General features: G+C 40.4%; 2 protein-coding genes and 1 long non-coding RNA gene across 3 annotated transcripts; 2 read left to right on the top strand and 1 right to left on the bottom strand.

Moving 5' to 3' along the window:
* The first annotated feature begins 4,750 nt into the window (after positions 1-4,750).
* On the top strand, positions 4,751-8,797 carry Vha68-2 (Vacuolar H[+] ATPase 68 kDa subunit 2). The gene is made up of 5 exons (XM_030386573.2): positions 4,751-4,910; positions 6,156-6,255; positions 6,335-7,032; positions 7,095-8,072; positions 8,141-8,797. Exons 2-5 carry the CDS (start codon positions 6,180-6,182, stop codon positions 8,231-8,233), a joined length of 1,845 nt encoding a protein of 614 aa, XP_030242433.1. The 5' UTR covers positions 4,751-4,910; positions 6,156-6,179; the 3' UTR covers positions 8,234-8,797.
* A 972-nt stretch (positions 8,798-9,769) lies between these two features.
* On the top strand, positions 9,770-12,096 carry LOC115563512 (V-type proton ATPase catalytic subunit A). Its single transcript, XM_030386594.2, has 2 exons — positions 9,770-10,904; positions 10,965-12,096. The coding sequence occupies exons 1-2, from the start codon at positions 9,957-9,959 to the stop codon at positions 12,048-12,050; spliced, it is 2,034 nt and encodes a 677-aa protein (XP_030242454.1). The 5' UTR covers positions 9,770-9,956; the 3' UTR covers positions 12,051-12,096.
* A 1,172-nt stretch (positions 12,097-13,268) lies between these two features.
* LOC115563506 (uncharacterized) lies at positions 13,269-22,280 on the bottom strand. Its single transcript, XR_003980388.2, has 3 exons — positions 22,184-22,280; positions 22,027-22,132; positions 13,269-13,524 (listed from the first exon to the last, which is right to left on the bottom strand). It is a non-coding gene; the product is annotated as an uncharacterized LOC115563506 (long non-coding RNA).
* Between the last annotated feature and the right edge of the window lie 209 nt (positions 22,281-22,489).

The following is a 22,489-nucleotide window of genomic DNA, read 5'->3' as shown; positions in this document are numbered from 1 at the left end:
CGCACGCACACTCTAACACACACGACCATATAATTTGATAACCCGCCCCCTAAATGCTATTGTGCTGAGACTGCGTTCTGGAACCAGATGGAACTAGTGGCAAATTGCTGAAACCAATCAAATTAGTCAATCACAAGCCGAATATAAAGCTAATATATATAATAAACTAATACAGATTATTATATATCAATAATTTAATAATAAAGAAATATGTTAAACAAATAAAATAAATAATATATGTATCACAACAACGAATTCCTAGAATAAAGAATGGCTTCAGGGTATAAAAATATATTATTCTATAAAATAATAATATGTACTTAAATAATATTGTCTTTAACTACTAAAACATAGCTCAAAAAAAAAAAAAACTAATTATGATTATAATTTAAATAGAAGCTTAAAAAATTTTAAATATATAGAATTTACTGTAACTTTTATAATTAAAAATCTGATTTATCATCGAATTTTTATTTTATTTCTGTAATAGTTTTCTCTACTGTATAAATTTTAAGACAATTTATGCTTAAATAAAAAATAATATTATTTATAAATAATAATATTTATTTTATTATATTATCAAAATATTACAAATCATGCAAATTTTGTAAAACAGAATAATAAAATGTGAAACGAAATAATTTTGTAACTGAAATTTGATTAAACATAAAATATTTCAGCTAAAAATTAATAAATATAATAACTAAAATTTAATCAAATTAAGCTTGTATAAAATATGGTATGCACAAATTAATAGTTAATTGCTATTAGCTTTATACACATTAGTAAAATTTTATGTGTAAAAAAAAAACACTAATTTAATTTATTTTCTTCTAATTGGTTGCTAACTAAACTTTAATTTTATTCAGTTTTTTTTTTTTTCTAAAAAGAAAATAAAAATAAATAAATGAACTAGTCTCAAAGCTAGTTCCAGCAAAGAGACAGCAGAAAAAATAGAGAGTAGAGAATAGAAAATAGTTCATTTTGGCAGGTGTCTGGCCATGCAGCTGGAGCCTGCTGTTAGTCCAGGGGGCTTTACTTCATTACCCTGCTCTCTGGACAGGGTCGGCTCTGCCGGCGGTGAACTGTACCCTGTTGTGGCTTTGCTGTTGCTGCAGCAGTTTTAAAGGATTTTCAATGTTCTTGCAAATTAGTTTAATCCACTGTGCGTGTGTGAGAGAGTATACATATATAAATATATATAAATGTGTGTGTGTGTGTGTGAAAAAGTTTATTGTTTTCAGTAGCAAAAGTTGCTGCAGCTTCAGTTGATGCTGATGCTGATGCTGTTGTCTGTTGCTGTTGCTGTTGCTCGTTGTTGTTTGTTGTTTGCTGTGGCTTGAGAGCATTTGGCCAGGCTTAAGCCCATTTATGTGTGTGCATTTTAGTAGATTGCCAGCATAAAAGGCACAGCCACTTCTCTGCACAAAAGTTGAATTTTGAATATGTGAAGCATTTTTTGCAATTAGCTGGCATAATGAATGCTTCAAGCTTGTGCGGCAAATGGCAGGAAACGTGATAGGAAATTGTCGAGGGGTCGTAAATATGCCAATACGCTCGCCTCAATGAATCAATGAATGTGTCAATGATTAGCATAGTGGACGCACACACAGGACACATACACACACACATACATATATACAATGGCCAATGATAGCGCAAATGTAAATATTGCACTTAGGCAGGCGACCTGCTGCTGCTGCTGCTGCTGCATCAGCCCCCCAACGGGCCAGCAATAACAAGCTAATGCAACTGCAATGTGTGGCCAACAAAGGGAGGCGGAGGTTAAGCTGAAGTCCTGTTGTGCTATAATCAGCCGAATGACTGCCAATGGACACACACAGAGAGACACAGAGAGAGGGAGAGAGAGAGGGAGAGAGAGAGAACTGGCCCATTGCAGTTAATTTATTGTGACCAATATAACGCCCCAATATCCGTGCAAGGAGCACAGAGACAGTGCTGCCGCTGCCGCTACCGCTGCTCCTCGGGGCACCGCTCGGCGCATGTAAATTGAAAATTATGGCAATGCGCAACAAGATTAGCCCAGACAGAGTACAAATCCCCCCCTCCCCATTCACCCGCTCATACCCGCCCTGCCCAAATTTCCAGCATCTGTGCACACATATCCAAAATGAATTTATTGACGCTTGCCCTCGCGAAGCACTCGCTGCGTAAACTGAATGAACGAGTGACCGCACCCCGCACCCCGCACCCCGCACCCCGCACACCCAAAGTTATGACTTAATGTATTCAGTTATGGACAGCACAAGATATGGCACTGACATAACTCTGGGCACGAGAGGGTGCTACGAGTGACGTATGAACATACATATGCATGTGCATATACCAAAATTCTTAACTAGATGAGCGCACATAAGCACTCCGCCTCATAAGCATATGCAAGAGCTTGATAAAATGTGAGTGAATTAATTTAATTTCAAATGTCTTTAAATTTATGTGCAAATTTCGCAATTTAAATAAAACATAATAGAATGCAGAAGTTAATTAAAATACTTGTATACATAAAATATACATTTCTTTCTCTAATATTTATTTAAGCTGTGCAAATAAATGTTAAATAAAAAACTGCTAAAATAAATGTTAAATATTTTAATATATTCAATTGAATTACCAACAGAATATAAGTTTTTAATATTTTGAATATTATTTTGAGTTTCAATGGCGATTCTATCCTGCTGCAGAGGCCAAAGAACATTTTGTGGGGGAATATATAAATTAGAATTTATGAAGTAGAGTTTAGAATTCATAACATTTAGCGCAATTTGAGATCCATGAGAGCAGTTTGAAAATGTTCTACTACCCAAAAACTAAATATATTAAATAAATATGAGAGTTTTATACTTCATGCATAAAAAACTTGCTATGCTGTTTATAATCTCTACTTAAAATAGAGCAGTAAATAGAAGAAGACGTAGAAGCAGCAGCAGAAGTTGAAGTTGAAGTCACACTTAACGTCCAAGGACAGTGAGGACTTGACAGAGCAGATGCATAGATACCTGATATGTCGGCCCCATATATATGTATGTATGTATGTACATATATCTGGGCAATGTCTGTTTGTCTATCTGTCAGTTGCAGCACTCGAACACTCGAAACTTTTACCAACAGTTGCCACTCTAGAAAATTTCTCTGCGCCGTTTTGACACAGAATCCGACACTCAAGTCAGGATGAGCAGAGAGCGGACAAGGATGTGGACAAGTGCTTGGTGTTCATTGGCGCAGCGCACTCATACAGAGTGAGCGAGACAGATAGAGAGAGAGAGAGAGAGAGAGAGAGAGAGAGAGAGAGAGAGAGACAGAGAGAGGGAGACAGGAACTCAGTGCTGGGGCAGCCAAGTGCAGCCAACTTTTCAGCTTGCCTTATTATGCAAATGCCTCGACTGAGCAGCCAGCTCTATCTATCTATCTATCCACTATCTATCTATATATATATGAATGCTATATACACATACATACGTATAGCTGCATGCGAACGTCATCGATTTATAAGTTATGCAAGCGCCGAGCCCGAACCCACAATCACGCTCTAAGAATCTGTCTGTTGACTACTTTGTAAGCAATGGTTTACTGTTGTAGTTGCTGTTGTGGGTTACTGGGATCCCCTTGGCACACCTACCGCCCTTAGCTCATCGCCCACCGCAATCAGCAATTTGCTTTTTTTTTTATATCCTCTTCTCTTTTGGTTTTTTTTTCTTTTCCAGCAAAAATCAATCTCTTGGCCCCGGCTCGGCCCCAGCTTCCAATTAGAATGCAGGTTTGTGCTGTGTTGCGTTGTTGTTTTTGTTGCCCCTTGCAGCTGCTGCTGATTGGTTGCACGCAAACAAAAAGAGCCAAAACTATAACAAACGAAAAGCATATAACAAAAACAATAATAAAACGGCAAAAAGAATAACAACATTGTTGCACAATAGCCGTACATATACATGAATGTATATACGTACATATCTTTTTGCAATGCGATTTTTAATCAAAGTTTTTGCTATCGCGCCAGCCGCAGTTAGATAAAAAACTAACAACAAATTCAAAAGAAAACGGAAAGAAAATAAAAATTGAAGCGTATTTGACTTTGAGATACTCTGCACCATATAAAATTTAAAAATATTTTCAATTTCTTTATTATTGTTCTATATAAAAGAAAATTTGTTGACTAGTTTTAATGTATGACAAAATTAAATATAAATTTGTTATATAAAATTTGTTTTAAAGAAGCTCGAAAATTAAATTGGCATGTATTTTATAAACTTATCTAAAATATAAAAAAAAATTACAAAAAATATAATATGAAAAAATATGTATTTACCTAAAAGTATAATAATAATCATATATTTAGTACTCGGTATGTTTAAATATATTACTATTTATTGAATTTATTTTTTTCTTTTATTATGGTTTTTATTTCATTTTATTGGTTTATTTCATTTCTTTAAATTTTGTATTATAAATATTTGTTAATTAAAATTTGTTATTATATGTATGCATATGTACATAATTTTACCAATAAGTACTTTATTCATTATCTCCGCATGTGTGTCATTTCTCTCTCTCTGACTCTCTCCCTCTCTCATTAAACCATATCAAGCAGCATGGCAACGCCGCCTCGTTGTCTGGCAACTCTTACTCTGCCAAACCAGCGCTGAAGATCGTTCCAAAAGCTCTCCCCATACAATATCGATAGCAGCAGCTCACAACTCGCTCGCAAAGCTGCCAACGCTTGAAAGCTTTCAGCGAAAGCTCAAGCGCGTGTGCTTGATCATTGGATCGACTTCCAAACGACACATTGGAACTTTTCGAACTTCGAGCGACAACTTTGCTGGCGCAGCTGCTCAGTCGGTTTTAGTTCTGTTGGAGTGAAGCAGCAACGTTCGCAAGTTGAACGTCGATACAGAAAAGTAAGCACAAAGCAAACAAGTAAAAAAAAAAAAATTGAGAGAAAAAAAGAAAACAAAAAAAACTAATTTAAATTCAGTTCAGTATTTTTGAGCAATTATTAAATCAATGAAATAAGGCTGTACAATAACATTTAACTCAATTAATGATTGGAGGCGGTAAAAAAAAGTGATAAAAAATTGAGATAGCCAATGCAATTAGCATGCGTATTAGATAATAAATACAGCCATGCAACCCAATCAAAAAACACTCAAAACAAAACTGCATAGAAAACAATGCAACACCCAAAGTGCGCACAAGATAATTGAATGCAAAATATTTCTATTTGCGGAATGGAAAAATATTTGTCAAGTCAGCTGACCTTACACCCGTGCTAGAACGGCCCCGGTGGTCTTGTGATCTAAGCGGCTTCCAAGTGGAGTTGTGCTGCAGCCGCGGCGTTGCTTCGCTTCTTCGCAAAGAACGCACGCAACTCCCATAAAAAGAAAACGAATAAAAGCAGACGGCAAAATTCAATATGGTGGCTCGACTGTAGCGCACTTGTAGAGCTCGGTCTGCATTTTTCCAGTTGTGCTGTCAGCTGACAGCATGACAGTAGTCTTGTGATCAACGTCAAAAGGCAATTGTCAAAAATTCGAACTCGAATGAGAGAGTCGGCGGTGCGAGCGCGAGCGCTCGCTCTCTTCCGCTCTCTCTCCCTCTCTCAGTGTAACTCTAACTCTAACTCTAACTGCTAGATAACACATCTGACCCGCATACAGTTTTACTTTTCTCGTATATCGTAATCGCAGCTGAGAAATACAGCCACAGCTGTGTTGTTCATTTTTCGAATTAACTCTTAATTGGTTTGTCGTCTCAGCAGTTACTCGCGCTGTTCGAAAGTTAAAAAGTTATCAATATCGTGGAAGTCGTTTTTCGAACTGCTGCAAAGCTTTGTCACGTGAAACGAAAGCTCTGCGAACTTTTATTCATTGGGCATTTTTTTCATTACTAAAAGTTATACTTAAAAGACCTTTAAAAAAAGATAACTATTTTTTACTCGAATAATCCCTTTAAAACATAAATGTGAGATATTTAATGATTTATTTTTAAGTTGGCATTATGCATGTTAATGGTTGTGCGCCTCACATGCGCTCTATATGTCAGCTGACAGCGATAAGAAAATTTTCAATTCACCTTATCTTATATCTTATGCAGAAAAATAATAGTAATTTTTTTTTCATTTTTTATATTTTTTTCCGTTTCAGTTGTAGAGTCGAAAATAAACCAAAATGTCCAACTTGAAGCGTTTCGATGACGAGGAGCAAGAGTCCAAATATGGACGCGTATTCGCTGTCTCTGGACCTGGTAAGTATTGCAATGAAAATTAAAAAATAAATAAATAAAATAAAATAATTTTAAAACAATTTTCTTCTCCGGCCTTCAGTCGTCACGGCGGAGTGCATGTCTGGCTCTGCTATGTACGAGCTGGTGCGTGTAGGCTACTATGAGCTGGTGGGTGAGATCATTCGTCTGGAGGGTGACATGGCCACCATTCAGGTGTACGAAGAAACATCGGGCGTCACAGTCGGTGATCCCGTGCTCCGCACTGGCAAACCCCTTTCCGTTGAATTGGGTCCCGGTATTATGGGCAGCATTTTTGACGGTATCCAGCGTCCATTGAAGGACATCAACGAGCTCACCGAATCCATCTATATCCCCAAGGGTGTGAACGTGCCTAGCTTGTCCCGCGTGGCTAGCTGGGAATTCAACCCCTTGAACGTGAAGGTCGGCTCCCACATCACCGGAGGTGATCTTTATGGTCTGGTTCACGAGAACACACTGGTCAAGCATAAGATGATTGTCAACCCACGCGCCAAGGGTACCGTCCGCTACATTGCCCCATCCGGCAACTACAAAGTCGATGATGTTGTTCTGGAAACCGAATTCGATGGTGAGATCACCAAGCACACTATGTTGCAAGTGTGGCCCGTGCGTCAGCCCCGTCCCGTCACCGAGAAGCTGCCCGCCAACCATCCCCTGTTGACCGGCCAGCGTGTGCTCGACTCGCTCTTCCCCTGCGTCCAAGGCGGCACCACAGCCATTCCCGGTGCTTTCGGTTGCGGCAAGACTGTGATCTCACAGGTAAATGCAAACATTGCCAAACTCTTGTAATCATTACTCACGCACTCTTATACACTTTACAGGCTCTGTCCAAGTACTCCAACTCCGATGTCATCATCTACGTCGGTTGCGGTGAGCGTGGTAACGAAATGTCTGAGGTATTGCGTGATTTCCCCGAGCTGTCTGTTGAAATCGACGGCGTCACCGAGTCTATCATGAAGCGTACCGCTCTTGTGGCCAACACCTCCAACATGCCTGTCGCTGCTCGTGAAGCTTCCATCTATACTGGCATCACTCTATCCGAATACTTCCGTGATATGGGTTACAACGTGTCCATGATGGCTGACTCCACCTCTCGTTGGGCCGAGGCTCTGCGTGAGATCTCTGGTCGTCTGGCTGAAATGCCTGCCGATTCCGGCTACCCCGCCTATTTGGGTGCCCGTCTCGCCTCCTTCTACGAGCGTGCCGGTCGTGTCAAGTGCTTGGGTAATCCCGAGCGTGAGGGTTCCGTGTCCATTGTCGGCGCCGTCTCGCCACCTGGTGGTGATTTCTCCGATCCCGTTACCTCCGCCACTCTGGGTATCGTACAGGTGTTCTGGGGTCTCGACAAGAAGCTGGCCCAGCGCAAACATTTCCCCTCCATCAACTGGCTCATTTCGTACTCCAAGTACATGCGTGCTCTGGATGACTTCTATGACAAGAACTTCCCCGAGTTTGTGCCACTGCGTACCAAGGTCAAGGAGATTCTGCAGGAGGAAGAAGATCTCTCTGAAATCGTGCAGCTGGTCGGCAAAGCATCGCTGGCCGAGACCGACAAGATCACCCTGGAAGTGGCCAAGCTGCTGAAGGACGATTTCTTGCAACAGAACTCCTACTCGTCGTACGATCGCTTCTGCCCCTTCTACAAGACCGTTGGCATGCTGAAGAACATCATCGACTTCTACGATATGGCTCGTCACTCTGTGGAGTCGACAGCCCAGTCTGAGAACAAGATCACCTGGAACGTCATTCGCGAGGCTATGGGCAACATTATGTACCAATTGTCATCGATGAAATTCAAGGTACGTACGATTAGAGCTCCACTTGTTCGACTCTAAACTAATATGCGAATCAATTGTTTGCTTTGCAGGATCCCGTCAAGGATGGTGAGGCCAAGATCAAGGCTGACTTCGATCAGCTGCATGAGGACTTGCAGCAAGCCTTCAGGAATCTGGAGGATTAAAGCGTGTTGTCCATACCTTTACAAATCTAATCTAATATTGTTATGTAGTTAACTTTTAAAAAACAATTTGCGTACAGTCCGTACCGAAGTACCGTCAAAAAACAACTATTCCGTGCAACAACAAAAGATTCCAAGCGTCCAAAAAACAAAAAAAAAAAACTATTGTTAACATTCCTTTTTGTTAAAAAAAAAAAAAACCAAGAACAACAACAAAACAAATATAGCCAGCGAGATGAAAACATTCCGGCCTGCGGTTGCTTCTTCTTACCCCGACTCTCGGCCCCCAGCAACAACAACAACAAACTAACGTCCTTCTATGTACTTCCATTACCAATACACGTAAACACGCATACACACAAGTCCATACACACACACATACGCGCACACACACACGCAGATACAAATGCATGCATAGTATTATTGTTTAATGAATGGAAATTCTTTTGTTTATTTGTGAAAAAGTCATGTTTTCTCTTTGTTTGTTTGTTAAACTTATGTAAATATTAAAAGTATGAAATATTAAATGTACGAATAAAGTGCAAACAACAAATACATTTAATGTAATTGAAAGCAGACCTATCTCTCTCTCTCTTTCTCTCTCGCTCTCTCGCTCTTAATCTGTCTGTTCGGCTGTTGCTTTCTCTCACTCTCGCTCGACGCGCTGATTGCGTAACGATGTCGACCAAAGCAACTGTGTGTGTGGCACTCAGTGAATAGTTAATATTGAGTATTAGCTAAATAAGGCTCAGCTTAAATTAAGCAGCATATTATACCCTTTAGACATTTATGTGGGGTATATAGGTTTTAGGCGAAGGCTTGTAACTGATTAGGGCTTGTAGACTAATCATAAACTTAATCCAAATTTGTGCTTGAATTTTCTTGCATGCCATTAAAATGGGGTATCTTAACAATATAGAAACAATAACAATAACAAAATAACAAATAGGAGATATTTGTTTCCAATTTCTTTATGATTTTGTAGGCCTCCTCGACTTCGATATTGGTAGACCTAAATTAGGTTTATTGAGCATATTCAAAGTTTTGTATACGGTTAAGTAGTAAATGATTCTAAATGGAGGCATTTGATGGATCTAATTTCGGCATACGAGTATTAAATATATACAAATTTATTTACTGAGATCTAAGAAACCCAGCAAACAATATTCAATGTAGAAATAATATACAAATTCAAATCAATTTATTTTTACAATCGGTAAATTCTTTTTACATATTTATTATTTATTTATTCAGGATCAAAAATATAAAAATAAAAGAAAATTTATCTTATTGACAAGGCAAATAGTTCGTACAGTTCGTAACTTGATGCAAATTTTGACCTGATCCATGTTTCGTTGTACAGATACAAATAAACCAAACCAAATTCGATTATTATTATAATTGCTTTTTGAAATTATGCTTGAATTAGAGAGAATTGCAAGGCAGAGAAAATATGATGAAAGAAAGAGTAGAACAGACAGAGCGTTTCAAGTTAAGCAAAATGATGCAATCAATTTCAATTTCAATTTTATTTATTTTTTAGTAATTCAACCCAGCAGTCAAATATTTTTGTTGTGTTCAATTCAATTTGAAAATTGTTGAGCATTTATTCCTTCCCTAATCAATTACATGCAGAAATAGTATAAATTCCTGTAATTTCAGTCTTTTGCGTAAAATTCTCAGTTCGTTTTCGTTTGGTCAGTCGATTTCTGAATACTCTACCAAAATGCATGCTCGTAAATGTCAGTGTAAAAAGATATTTCCCATTGTTAAGACACTAGAGGAGGCGACAAATACCTCGTTCATCAGTGAAAGGAATTCTTCGCCGATTTTGCCAGTCGAAAAGGACTTATCAGAGCAAGAGCTCAAGTCGTATCACACGGCAGACTCTGATGACGATGATGCTACACCCGCGACTAAGCATGATGAGCATGCCACAAAAAAGGGACGCGTATTCGGGGTCTCCGGCCCGGTGGTCAACGCCGAGCAGATGGCCGGCTCGGCCATGTACGAGCTGGTCCGCGTGGGCCACTATCGCCTGGTGGGCGAGATCATTCGACTGGAGGGCGACATGGCCACCATACAGGTGTACGAGGATACCTCGGGCGTCAGCGTCGGCGATCCCGTCTATCAGACCGGCAAGCCGCTCTCTGTCGAGCTGGGCCCCGGCATAATGGGCGCGATATTCGATGGCATTCAGCGGCCGCTGCGCGACATCAGCGAGCTGATGCAATCCATTTATGTGCCAAAAGGGGTCGATGTCAACTGCCTCTCGCGCTCCGCTGAATTCGAGTTCATTCCGTCGAGCAATATACGCATTGGCGAGCCGATCGTTAGCGGCGACATCTACGGCACCGTCCAGGAGAACAGCATGGTGGAGCACCGCTTGATGATCTCACCACGCCAACTGGGCAATGTCACCTACATCGCTCCCGCTGGCAACTATAATATCGAGGAGACGGTCATCGAGACGGAGTTCGATGGCCAGAAGACCGAGCACTCGATGCTCCAGGTGTGGCCAGTGCGCAACAGTCGGCCGGTCATCGAGAAGCTGCCGGGCAACCATCCCCTGCTGACTGGCCAGCGTGTCCTCGACGCCTTCTTCCCCTGCGTCCAGGGCGGCACCACAGCCATACCGGGCGCCTTTGGCTGCGGCAAGACTGTCATCTCACAGGTAGGTGCAGAGATTATCCAGCCAATGGAATCATTGCCCTCACACAGCATTCAATGACAGGCTCTGTCCAAGTACTCCAACTCCGATGTCATCATCTATGTTGGCTGCGGCGAGCGCGGCAATGAAATGTCCGAGGTGCTGCGAGACTTTCCCGAGCTCAAGATCGAAGTGAATGGTGTCAACGAATCCATAATGAAGCGCACAGCCCTGGTGGCCAACACCTCCAACATGCCCGTGGCCGCCCGCGAAGCGTCCATTTACACTGGCATCACTATATCCGAGTACTTCCGTGACATGGGCTACAATGTGGCCATGATGGCCGACTCCACCTCCCGTTGGGCCGAGGCGCTGCGTGAGATCTCTGGTCGCCTGGCTGAGATGCCTGCCGATGCGGGCTACCCCGCCTATTTGGGCGCACGTTTGGCCTCCTTCTACGAGCGAGCGGGCCGCGCCACGTGCCTGGGCAGTCCGGAGCGTGAGGGTTCCGTGTCCATAGTGGGCGCTGTCTCCCCTCCTGGTGGTGACTTCTCCGATCCCGTTACCTCGGCAACATTGAGCATTGTGCAGGTGTTCTGGGGCCTCGACAAGAAGCTGGCCCAGCGCAAGCACTTCCCCTCCGTCAATTGGCTGCAGTCGTATTCGAAGTACACGCGAGCGCTCGACCACTACTATGAGGAGCAGAGTCCGGAGTTTGTGGAATTGCGCGACACGGCCAAGCAAATACTGCAGGAGGAGGACGACCTGTCCGAAATCGTGCAGCTGGTGGGCAAAACATCGCTGAACGAGTCCGACAAGATAACGCTGGAGGTGGCCAAGATGCTGAAGGACGACTTCCTGCAGCAGAACTCGTACAGCCCGTACGACTGCTACTGCCCCTTCTACAAGACGGTGGGCATGCTCAAGAATATGATCACCTTCTACCATCAGGCCATCCAGGTGGTCAAGAATACGGCCGGACAAGAGAAACATGTCACCTGGGGTCACATACGGGAGCAGTGCAGCGACTTGCTCTACGAGCTGGGCACCATGAAGTTCATAGATCCCAAGGAAGGCCAGCAAGCTGTCGAGCAGCAGATGGAGAAGATCTATGAGAACACCATCAAGACTTTGCAAGATTTGGAGTCCAATGTGGCGTCGCTCGACTAGTGTTAATTCCCAAAATTGAATAACATGAATAGAGGAAGGAATTCTTTTAAGGCAATGGAATTTATTATGTATGTATTTTATGAATTAAATTGAAAAATGAATTTCGTATGTGATTAACTAAGAGGAAACATTATATTATATTATTATATTATATCTTTTATTGCAAATATTATATTACAATTTGTAATATATGAATAATATACGATATAATATTCACATAACTTCACCTACACCAAGTTTATTTTTTTCATATTTCTTTTTAAATATATTTATATTTTTAGTATTTATAGAGTACACTTAACATCCAGAGAGCTAACGGTTTATACAATTTTCACTTGGCGCGCCGCAAAACATTCGCCAAACTCCACTTTAGCTAATTTCAGCTTAAACCACACTTTGGCTTTTTGCTTCCTGTATTTGTTGTTTTTTCTCTCGCTTTTCTGCTTTCTTCTTCTTTCTGGCGCATAAAAGTCAGCCTCAGAGTCGGAATCAGAGTTAATCCTTTTACCCGTTTGCCATGTTCCTGTTTGGCGTTTTTGCTGGAAATGCTCGATAATTTGCGCAACGGCATCCAAATGTCGACAAAATTCGTTGATTTATACGAAAAGTTTATTAATGCGCTGCAAGAGCGAACGATGGCAGCTATGCGCGCCACGCCACGCCACGCCTACCCTCCACTGCCGCCCTCTGTCAGTCACCCAAAAAGTCAGCACACAAAAATTGCAAAGAGAGATCGATTTCGATTCAATTAGTGAAAATTAAATGTAAGTATATATATATGTATATGTGTATGTATATGTGTATGTATGTGTGTGCGCTCACACATATGCAACTGCATGTGGGTGTGTGTATGGGTGTGTGTGTGTGCTTGCACGTTTGACTTTGCCGATAAGCGCCCTCTGTGCTGGATGGAGGCGTGGGTATGGGGCGCTGGGCGGTTAGGCGTGGCAGGCATTGCGATGATTACATTTCCGCATTCGACGCTCGGCACCGCAGCCAAGTAACCAAGTCAGCCATAAAATGAGCGCAGCAGAGAGCTGAAGAAGATGAAGAGAGTGAGACAGAGAGAGAGAGAGAAAAAACGTCGAAGCAAGCCAAAAATCAGTTCAATTGCAAATTGAAAATCCCCTTACAACTTCCGTTTCCGCTAGGCGAGCACTGAGAGCGGGCGAGCGACAGAGTGAGAGAGAGAGAGAGAGAGCCTGCTAGCATGCTGCCATGACAAACGTGGCGTATGAGCAATGCTCACTAATTGGCCGCCGTTCGTTGCCACAGTCTGTGGCACACTAGTCCGCCTCCCGCCAAGCAACGAGTGAGTCCGCTGCTCCTCTTTGCCTGCCCCCATCTTCTTCTTCTTCTACGTCGTAGTCGTCGTCGTCGTTGCCATTTCGAGTTTAAGCTGCACGCTTGAGTTGAGCCTTAATGGACGCAGCTGCAGCATAGAGCTGGACGCGTGACACGAATCACGCACGGCCTTAAACAATATATTTGAAAATGCGAAATTAAAAGTTTCTTTGTCGACCAAACTGTATAAAGGAAAGTAATAAAAATAAATATTTTTATTTAAAATAATTTTTAAGAAATATTATTATACTAAAAGTGAAAAATATATATTTTTTTTTTTTTTTTTTTCTTTTTTCAAATTAAGTAATATTTAATAAAATTATTGAACATTTTTTGTATATTTTAATTATTTATTTTTTTAATATAGTTTTTAATAATATACAAAATATTTCTCGTAAATAAAAAATATGTATTATATAAATATTTAAGCAAACAAAGAAATTATTAGGATTTATCCCAAGCAAATTCAACACGCGCTCAACTCCAGCTGGGAGGCTGCGTCACTCGGCTGCTGGAACGTTATTGCATAATTTGAAGGGGTTAAGCCATTGAGCTTTAATGCAAAATTTCAATTGAACGTCAAACAGTCAATTCGCTTTAGCGTCGATAATCGTAAAAGGATAATGGCGCTAAAAGCGCATAAAAAGGCGCCGAGCCAGCTTCAGACATTGCCGTCCCAAGGACCTGATGCGCACCCTAGTGCTGCATTTGTATGTGTGAGTGTGTGCAAATGGCTATGTGTGTGTGTGTGTGTGTGTGTGTGTGTGTGTGCACTCAATTAAGGGATTTTTCGGGCGCAGGCTAACGGCCGTTGATGCTAGCTGTTAGATAAACCTAAAGCTGGGCAAGCCCCCGGCAATTTCCTTACACACACACACACACACCCACACAAGCGAATAGCAAAGCCAAAAATAGGGAAAAATAAGTAAAGAAATTACATCATAATATGAAAAAGTAAACAAACCAAATCAAAATCAAGTTGAATGCTTTAGTCTAGCTGATGTCTGCTGAGTGGAGGATCCACATGATATGTGATTTTAATTTTAAATGTATTGACTAAGCAATTAGAGCGTAGGACTGCGAAGATATCTAAGAGAGAGCAGAGAGAGAAGTTAACTGAAATAAGCAGCAGAGTGAAAAATGCTAGTGGGCAGTGAGCTAACATAGTACTGTTAACCTTATGTAAGTTACCATAGTTATGTTAACTACTGAAATGCATTTCAATAACCAAGCTTATCTGATTCTTATAAGAGTAGTAAGTCTCTTAAATATTTGCTCACTCAAAATTCTCATGTGCTAGCAGTAAAAACCAAAGGCAAATTTAATAAAAATTACTAGAAATTCTTATACAACACAATTCACGTCAAATAAATAAAAAAAGTTAAATAAACTGCGGTTCAAATACAATCAAAACGCTTTCATAAACACACGCGCAAAGTACTTTACTCTTTTCCTATGTAAACTTGGGCTTTTTATATACCCGCACATATACACACACACACACACATACACATGCACATGCACATAAAAGATATAATCTAGATAAAAAAAACGACAATAACTATTACCGTTATTCATAGTTTACGCATGATATAAATGAAATGTTTTATACTGCCTGCCCTGAACGATTCGCTCTTTGGCTTCAGCTAGCCGCTGTTGTTGTTGTTGTTGTTGTTGTTGTTGTCGTCAAATGGCCAAAAAGGAGAATATCATAAGCAGATGCCAAGTCCTTTAACTGGGGTGTTAGCGTCTTTAGCGACTGGGTTTTTGGTGAAGGCAACTTAATTTGCAACTTATACGCAAAATCCTTTTGATTCTGTTATTTTTTGAAACTGGCGAGAGACCCATGTGATGTTTGTTGTTGTTGCTGCTGTTGTTGTTGTTGTTGTTGTTGTGCCTGCTGCCTTTGCTTTTGTTATGCTTGATGACGATATGTCCTTTTGCGCAGATTTACAACGCCTGCAGTTATTTGCCAAAGTTAAGCGAACCTTTTTTGTTTTTGTTTTTGTTTTTTTGTGTGTTTCTTTTTTTCTTGTCGGTGTTCTTTCTCGTTTTGTTTTGGGCTTTGCTTTGGCCGCTTAGTTCTGCATGCCAAAAGGGTCCTGTCGCTCATTGTCCTTTTTGGCCGTTGCTGTTGCTGCTGCTGCTGCGACTGTTGTTGCTGTTGTTGTTTGATATGCTTCTGATTAAGGGAATTTAAATTAAGCCTATGCAAATGCGCCGCTGGCGGTTTTTCAGCTGCTGTCCTTTGGTATTGTTGTTGCAGCGCGTGTATCCTATTTCGAGTACTTGCCACACACACACTCACACCTTCCCCCCTTCCTTCTTCTTCCCTGCTGCTGTTGCATTGCCCAAAAACTTGCCACGCCCCCTCCATACATGCCATGCAAAAGTTTAACCATAAAGAATTTGCCAACTGGCAGCTCGCAGCAGCCGTAGACAATTGGCCTATCGCTCCTTCATTCACTGAAGTTCTCGCTGACAAAGTCCTTGCCACGTAGATAATGAAATTGTTGTGCGAAGCGCATAAAAAAAATCACAAAAAAAAAGAAAAAAAGAAAAGAAAAGCCGCAACAACAACAACAGCCACGTAGCGGAAGAGCGGAAAGTTTCGCTCTGTTCATCAGGCAAGGCAAACATTTTAAATACAAAAGGATATGCGTGGGCAGACGGCATATCCTCCACCCAGCGTTGCCACGGCTCGCTCGATCCTTGGTCTACGCCAGCCGCAGTGACATTGACGAAATGCTTGAAATTTACTGCGTTCCATTTTCGCTTCACCCAGGACAAAGGGAGACTCCTGGCCCATGCTTCACGTTTTTTCTTAAATTTTTAACATCCTTAAGGAGAGTATAATGACTTTTTTATGAAGTATGTGGCGGTGTGACGGCTGTAATTTTAATCTCTGATCGATTTAAGTGCACTTAAAAGATTTCCAGTGAAAATATAAATTTAAAGTGTGTAATATTTTGTTGAATATAAAAAATCCTTATCAATATTAGCTGAAAATATTCACAGAATGAAGTAAGTTTTAATGCATAGTACAGCTCGTCTATTAAATTAATTTATGGTTCTTGTATGATATGACGAACATTCTATATTTTACTTTTAAGAAAGCTCCACATATATTTTCTTTTTTAAAAGAATTACAGACTGACTAATTCAAATATAAAAATTCGTATATGAATATTGACCAACTTAGGTTTTCAATAGACTTTAGGCAAATCAAAGTTTGTCCCTTCGCCCAATCTATTTATAATGATATGCTCTTCTTATGGAAAAGGGCTATCAATGCAATAATATAATAATACTGTTTTTCTTTTTGGTTAACTATTAGTACTTCTCTATCATATATCTAGCCATTATATTATACAACTCCTTCATATGGTTCTATAATATTCTAACCGAATAGTTCACATATATTTTTTATTTCTCCACCATCATATAAGTGTCATATGATCCCTTATACTAAAACTACTATTCATTTCTTATATGACTAACACTTCTGCTATGGCTATACTCCCATATTACAATTATTTGCTTATCCACTACTTCTATTATATTATAAAGATCCTTTGTTGTGTTTCTTTTTATATCTCCACTCCATATGTACATATACTACTATATCATTTAGCTACTATACAATAGGATTCTGTATGTTGTCATATATAATCTCATCTTGCTCATATAGTTATTAAATACAATATAACTACTATTATCATCAGCTAATCTCTTTCTTTCCAATACTCTATTACTATGTAGTTACTACTTACTCTTAAATATTATAAATTTGATTTTTCTCTAAGCTCTCCGTCTGCTCCACTCAGAATGCCCATAAAGTGCAGAGATCTCACAAAACTCTTTGAAGTTCTATTTTTGGCGATTCCCTAGTGTATTCGAGCTTCATTGTGTCGCTTGTTGTAGTATTTTTACTTTGTGGTTTGCTGCCTCCTCCCACATTATTGTGTTTACTTATCCCAGTCGAAAAATTGCCGAAACTTGGGGCTCGGATTTTGCTGGGTGGCAGTGGCAACTCGAAGCGGCGGCAGCAGCAGCAGCAGCAGCCATTGCATTTAGTCAAAAGTGATTGAAAAGGCATTTTGTTATAATGCCAACTTAATGACAACGAAATTACAGCAAAAGCCACGCCACGCCAGCCAGTATCAGCAGCAACAACAACAACAACAACAACAACAATGGCGACCCACGCGACTTGCCAGCTAAATGAGTTTGAAATACTTTGAGACAAGCAAAAGTTGTTTCGAGAACGCACATCAACACAATATATAAGAGCAAATACATACATAAATGACATATTTATACATAGCGAGTATATACATATATATGTACTTGCTGTATATAAACATATGCAAATGCGCAAAGAAAAATTTCAATTCATGCTAGCTATTTTTAATGTATAAGTAACCTACTTTGAAATACGCCCACAGGCGACTTAATTGCCAAGAGCAGAGGAGAGAAACTTGTGAGAAGCAGATACAATTCGTTAAGATAGCAATTAGCAAAAAAAATATATATATATACATATATATGTATATGTATATATATATGTCATTTAAATTTGAAAACATTTCGTAAGACATCAAGTTAAATTTAGTTGTATAGAGGGAGAGGAGCATCAAGAAAAAATGTACAAAAAATTCATATGATAAAGTAGGGGAAATGTACAATAAGTAGGCGTGGATGAGAGAAGAGAGAAAGTTCCGAAAGACATGTTTCTACTACGAAAGAAAGAATCTCATGATAAGCACGAGCAAATTATATCCGAGAGGAAGTTGTAAGAAACATAAGCAAATCACAGAAGGAAGAAACTTATGTCAAACTAGTTACAGCAGAGAGAAACTTATGATAATCTGGCACAAAAGAGAGAAACTTTAGTATGATATGCTTCTATTACTTAAGAGAGAATCTTATGATAAGCTTAAACTAATTATATCAGCGAGAAACTTCTATTAAAACTAAGAAAATCGCAGGACAAAGGACAACATTTAACATTAGCTTGTTAGAGTTGAGAGCAACGTAAACGATTGACTAACGGAAGTAAGGAGGAAAAGAAACTTTTGATAGACTAGCTCAAATTATAAAACAGAGAAACGTAGAAAAAGTCAGTGGCCAATGCAAATTATATGTAAGCTCTCACATATTATATACATACATACATATTATTAATGTAAGCTAGGAATGAGAAAGAAAGTCAATATAAACATCTACTTGTAATTAGTTTTGATTATCTGACTGAATTGCTGTAAAACTTTTATCTCGATTAGGAATGGCACCAAAATCGAACTGCGAGCTAATCGTTTATCTAGCAGCTCATTTGCACTCTCCAAAGACGCCAACGAGCAAAGTTTGAATCGGAAAGAAGAGTTGGGTAGTAAAATAGATGAAATATTGAAATGCTAAACTCCATTTAAAATTAAAATAGAACAATGAAAGTTCAAAGTGAATGAATGCACACAATAAATGAAATGGTCTAGGAATTGTTTCAGCTTAAGACTTTAGCTTTTCAAATCACATTCGCTTGGTTAGCTAAGCTCATATATGTATATAGATATCTTAAATTCCTTGCAGACACCCAGTTAATAGATATATCTGAGACTAAGCGATGCACTCATGCACTCAACTGCTCTGTTATGGAGCCAACTCGGCTTGCCGACAGATTTTGCATTTCAAGTCCAATAAAACGGCCTATGTGTCCTGCAAAATTGTTTCAATTATTTACATTAAATAAAAATGCAGCAGAGTATTTCGATGCACAAAAAAGAAAGAAAGGCAGAGCCGTGCAACGCCGGGCGGAGGGAGCGGTGGCAAGTGCGCTCTGTGCACGTAGCCGAAAAGTATGCTATTGAAATATTTATGCATCGCTCGTTCACTCGTTTGCTTTGTTTGCCTCGCACAGTTGCGAGCGTATGCAGTGTGTGTGTGTGTGTGTGTGTGTGTGTTTGAGTGTGTGCGGCTGATTAAGCATTTGACATACATATTTCCTAGCAGCGCCTGCGAGTTCAAAGCGTATTAGACATGCAAAAACAACTCGTGCCAACACCAGCTCGCTCCCTTTCTCTCTCTCTCTGTCTCTGTCTCGCTTTGGCAATGTCTGCTCGTTGTCTGTGTCGCATTTTCCTATTAGCAGCCAGTCGAGCAACAATTCGCAACAAAATATGCAAATGCAGCCAAGCGTATGAGCTATAGACCCAAACTCTGCTCTCCCTCTCTCTTTATCTATCTCTCTCTCACACACACTCACAGAGAGCGTGTGTCAGCTCTCTTTCCATTTGCCGCATTGTTTTTCTGTCTGTTTGTTGTTGCCGCCTGAATGATTCGTAGCTGAGCATTTGCCAGCCAAATTTGCAGCACGTGCTTAAAAGTTTTTTTTCTCCCTTTTTTTTTTTTTTTTTGGTTTTTTAGACTAAACTCGTTTCACCCTTATCCTTGGCTTCATCCTTATCTCGCCTGGCTCAGTCCGGCCAACTAACTTTCAGCATCCAAGTGAATGTCCAAGTGTGTGCCAAGTTTTTGCACCCATTCCACTCAACTAACAAGAGAAATGTTATGTTGTCTTTTAATTGAATTCTGGAGACCGCATAACTGAAATCGCAAAGCCAGCCAAATCTTGACCAAAACTCAGATCCAGACCGCAGACAATCGCCATTTGCCATTTGCCATTCGACAGCCAATAAAAATGTTGTAAAAATCGCCGAAATGTAATTTGAACGAGTTTCCAACCATTCGTTGCTGACTAGCCAAAACTTAAATACTCTATAATTTTGTATTGCGTTAATAGAGTCTAAGAAGTCAATAGCTAGGACTTTTCTAATAGAAAAACTTCTAAAGTTGATAATTATTGCCTAGAGTTTAAATTCATTGAAGACATTAAATACTTAGATCTCTAAGGAATAAATACATTCCTTTATTACTCCCTAGAGCTTCTAATCGAATAATCAATAGATCATATAACTATGTATAGGTATATTTATATACCAAAACAGCTATAGCTCTACTATAACGCAGCTAATAACTACCGAAATATAAAATAATTCCGATTAAATCTGAAAACATTTCCAAAAATATTATTAAATGCTTAAAAGAAGTATTGAAATTTGTAAAAAAATTTTAGTATTAATAAATATAACAAAAATTAAAAGAAAAGTGCCCAATTTAAGTAAATATGTCAAAAGTTTTTATATAGATAATAATAGATGGAAACGGATTTGCTTAACTTAAATATTTATATTCATCTAGATATTTTCCAGCCACGTTCCGCCTGTAGGGGTAATTACATATACATATTTATGGATAGAACTCATTAAGCTCAAGGTATATGAATATTCAATTAATAACTGCAAACTCTGGCAAACAGATTCGCACATGAATGAAAGGCCAGCGTATAGAAGGAGCCTTAAGCGGATTAGGCTAGATGCGTCTATAGCCTAGAGTCCACTGCCCGCTGCCCACTGTCCGCTGTCCGTTGTTCTTTGTGTGTTGCAAGCCGCATGAGAAAGTTATCATGCTCTATAGAGAGACACAGAGAGTGGGCAACTAGTAGTTTGTGAGTGAGCAGGAGCAGGAGATTACAAGCGATTGCCAGCTGGCGATAAGAGGGCAGAGGGCTGAAGTCAGGTCGCCAGCGCAGGTTGGTGCGTTGAGCAAGGAATCCGTAACCCGCATTCAGCTTCAGCTTCAGCTTCGATAGAAGCACAAGCAACAACAACAGCAACAGCTACAGCTCCAACTAGAGCAACATGCCCCTTGCCCAATTAGTTAGCGCATTAAACTGGGGATCTCTGCAGCGGGCCAAGGAATTTATTGTGTTAGCCGGCCGAGTTGTGTTAGTGTTAGACGCTTATCGCTGCAGCCAGGCACAGGATTCGAGTCGACTCGGCGAGTCCGTAATTGACTTGTTGCCAAGTAATCGTTGCCTGTTAACTGCTGTTGTCAGGGGATTATCTACAGTTCAGTTGAAATCGACTTGCTTCCCTCACAGCATCTGCTGCTGGTCGGGCTATCAGAGAGCTATCAGTGCGCCGCACACGCTGAAGTCGATGCCGACGTCGGCCGGAGCCGGCAGACCAAGTTCAATGAAGTGCATGAAAAGTGAAAAACAATAAACATGCTTAGCACACATTTTTCCTCCTGCTGGGCCTTCAATTCAAGAGCTTTGTTTTTGCTATCCCAAGTCAGTTGCTTGTCGCTGCGTTGGCTGCGTCGACTGCGTCTCTTAAGCAGCCGTAGCTGACTAATTGGTTTCTGCATGGCCCAAGTAACGTTACAGCCAATTCACCTGGCCTGGCCCCCAAGTGCTACCTGCTACCAAATGCTGCTCCTACCCACCCGCCTAGCCTCTCGCCTCTCGCCTCTCTCTCTCTCTCTCTCGCATACGCTTATTGCTGTGGCTTTGGCTCGGCGCCCGGAAGCATGCAATAAGCGGTGTCCGCAGCAATCAACGTGCTGTCCACGCCCCCTCGCACACACCCTACCCTGCCTCCATCCCGCTTGCTCTACGCTTTGCCCCTCGTGGGCTGCCCATTTTGAAGCATAGCCATAAATGTTACATTTGGCTTTTAGCGAACGTCGGATGCATGTGGGTAACGGGGTGCTTGGGTGGCTGGCTGGCTACCTGTTTTTGGGTTGCCTTGGATGAGGTGAACCGAACAATTTGGTTTGGCTTTTCTAAAAGTCAACGCCGTGGGGATTACGCAGCCGACTTATGGCAAGCCGTGTGCCTCGCCCACCTCGCCAACCGCACTCAACCACCCACCCCCCCACACACACACACACATACGTGGGCGAGCAAATGCAAGCGTGTTCTTCTACACCCTGTAACCAAAAATAATAATCATTAGGAAAAGTATGGCAAAGCTGTGAAAATGCCAAAGGCCAAAGTATTGTTGGGCAATGGTATCATGCTTTTGTGGATGGCATAATAAAAGCTTTCAATAAATACTTAAGAATTCACCTCTTTTTGTTTAACACGTTTTATCTATGCTTAGCATTTGGGTATATACAAATTTAACTACTAATGGAATAAATATAATGTTTATAGTATATATAGTTAATGTTTACATTATAAAGTAACTCAA

This window comes from Drosophila navojoa, chromosome 3 (genome assembly GCF_054131105.1).
Source record: "Drosophila navojoa isolate 15081-1374.11 chromosome 3, UAZ_NAV_1.0, whole genome shotgun sequence".
Classification (NCBI taxonomy): Eukaryota; Metazoa; Arthropoda; class Insecta; order Diptera; family Drosophilidae; genus Drosophila; species Drosophila navojoa.
Note: the sequence above shows the minus strand (reverse complement) of the source record. Positions and strands in the feature narration are given on the sequence as shown.

What these genes read in the sequence shown, in the direction of transcription:
- Vha68-2 (XM_030386573.2), top strand. Translation starts at nt 6,180, where the DNA reads ATGTCCAACTTGAAGCGTTTCGATGACGAGGAGCAAGAGTCCAAATAT. An exon ending in ATTCGCTGTCTCTGGACCTG is followed by an intron (nt 6,256 to 6,334) that starts GTAAGTATTGCA and finishes TCCGGCCTTCAG; the next exon opens with TCGTCACGGCGGAGTGCATG. An exon ending in GCAAGACTGTGATCTCACAG is followed by an intron (nt 7,033 to 7,094) that starts GTAAATGCAAAC and finishes TACACTTTACAG; the next exon opens with GCTCTGTCCAAGTACTCCAA.
- LOC115563512 (XM_030386594.2), top strand. Translation starts at nt 9,957, where the DNA reads ATGCATGCTCGTAAATGTCAGTGTAAAAAGATATTTCCCATTGTTAAG. An exon ending in GCAAGACTGTCATCTCACAG is followed by an intron (nt 10,905 to 10,964) that starts GTAGGTGCAGAG and finishes ATTCAATGACAG; the next exon opens with GCTCTGTCCAAGTACTCCAA.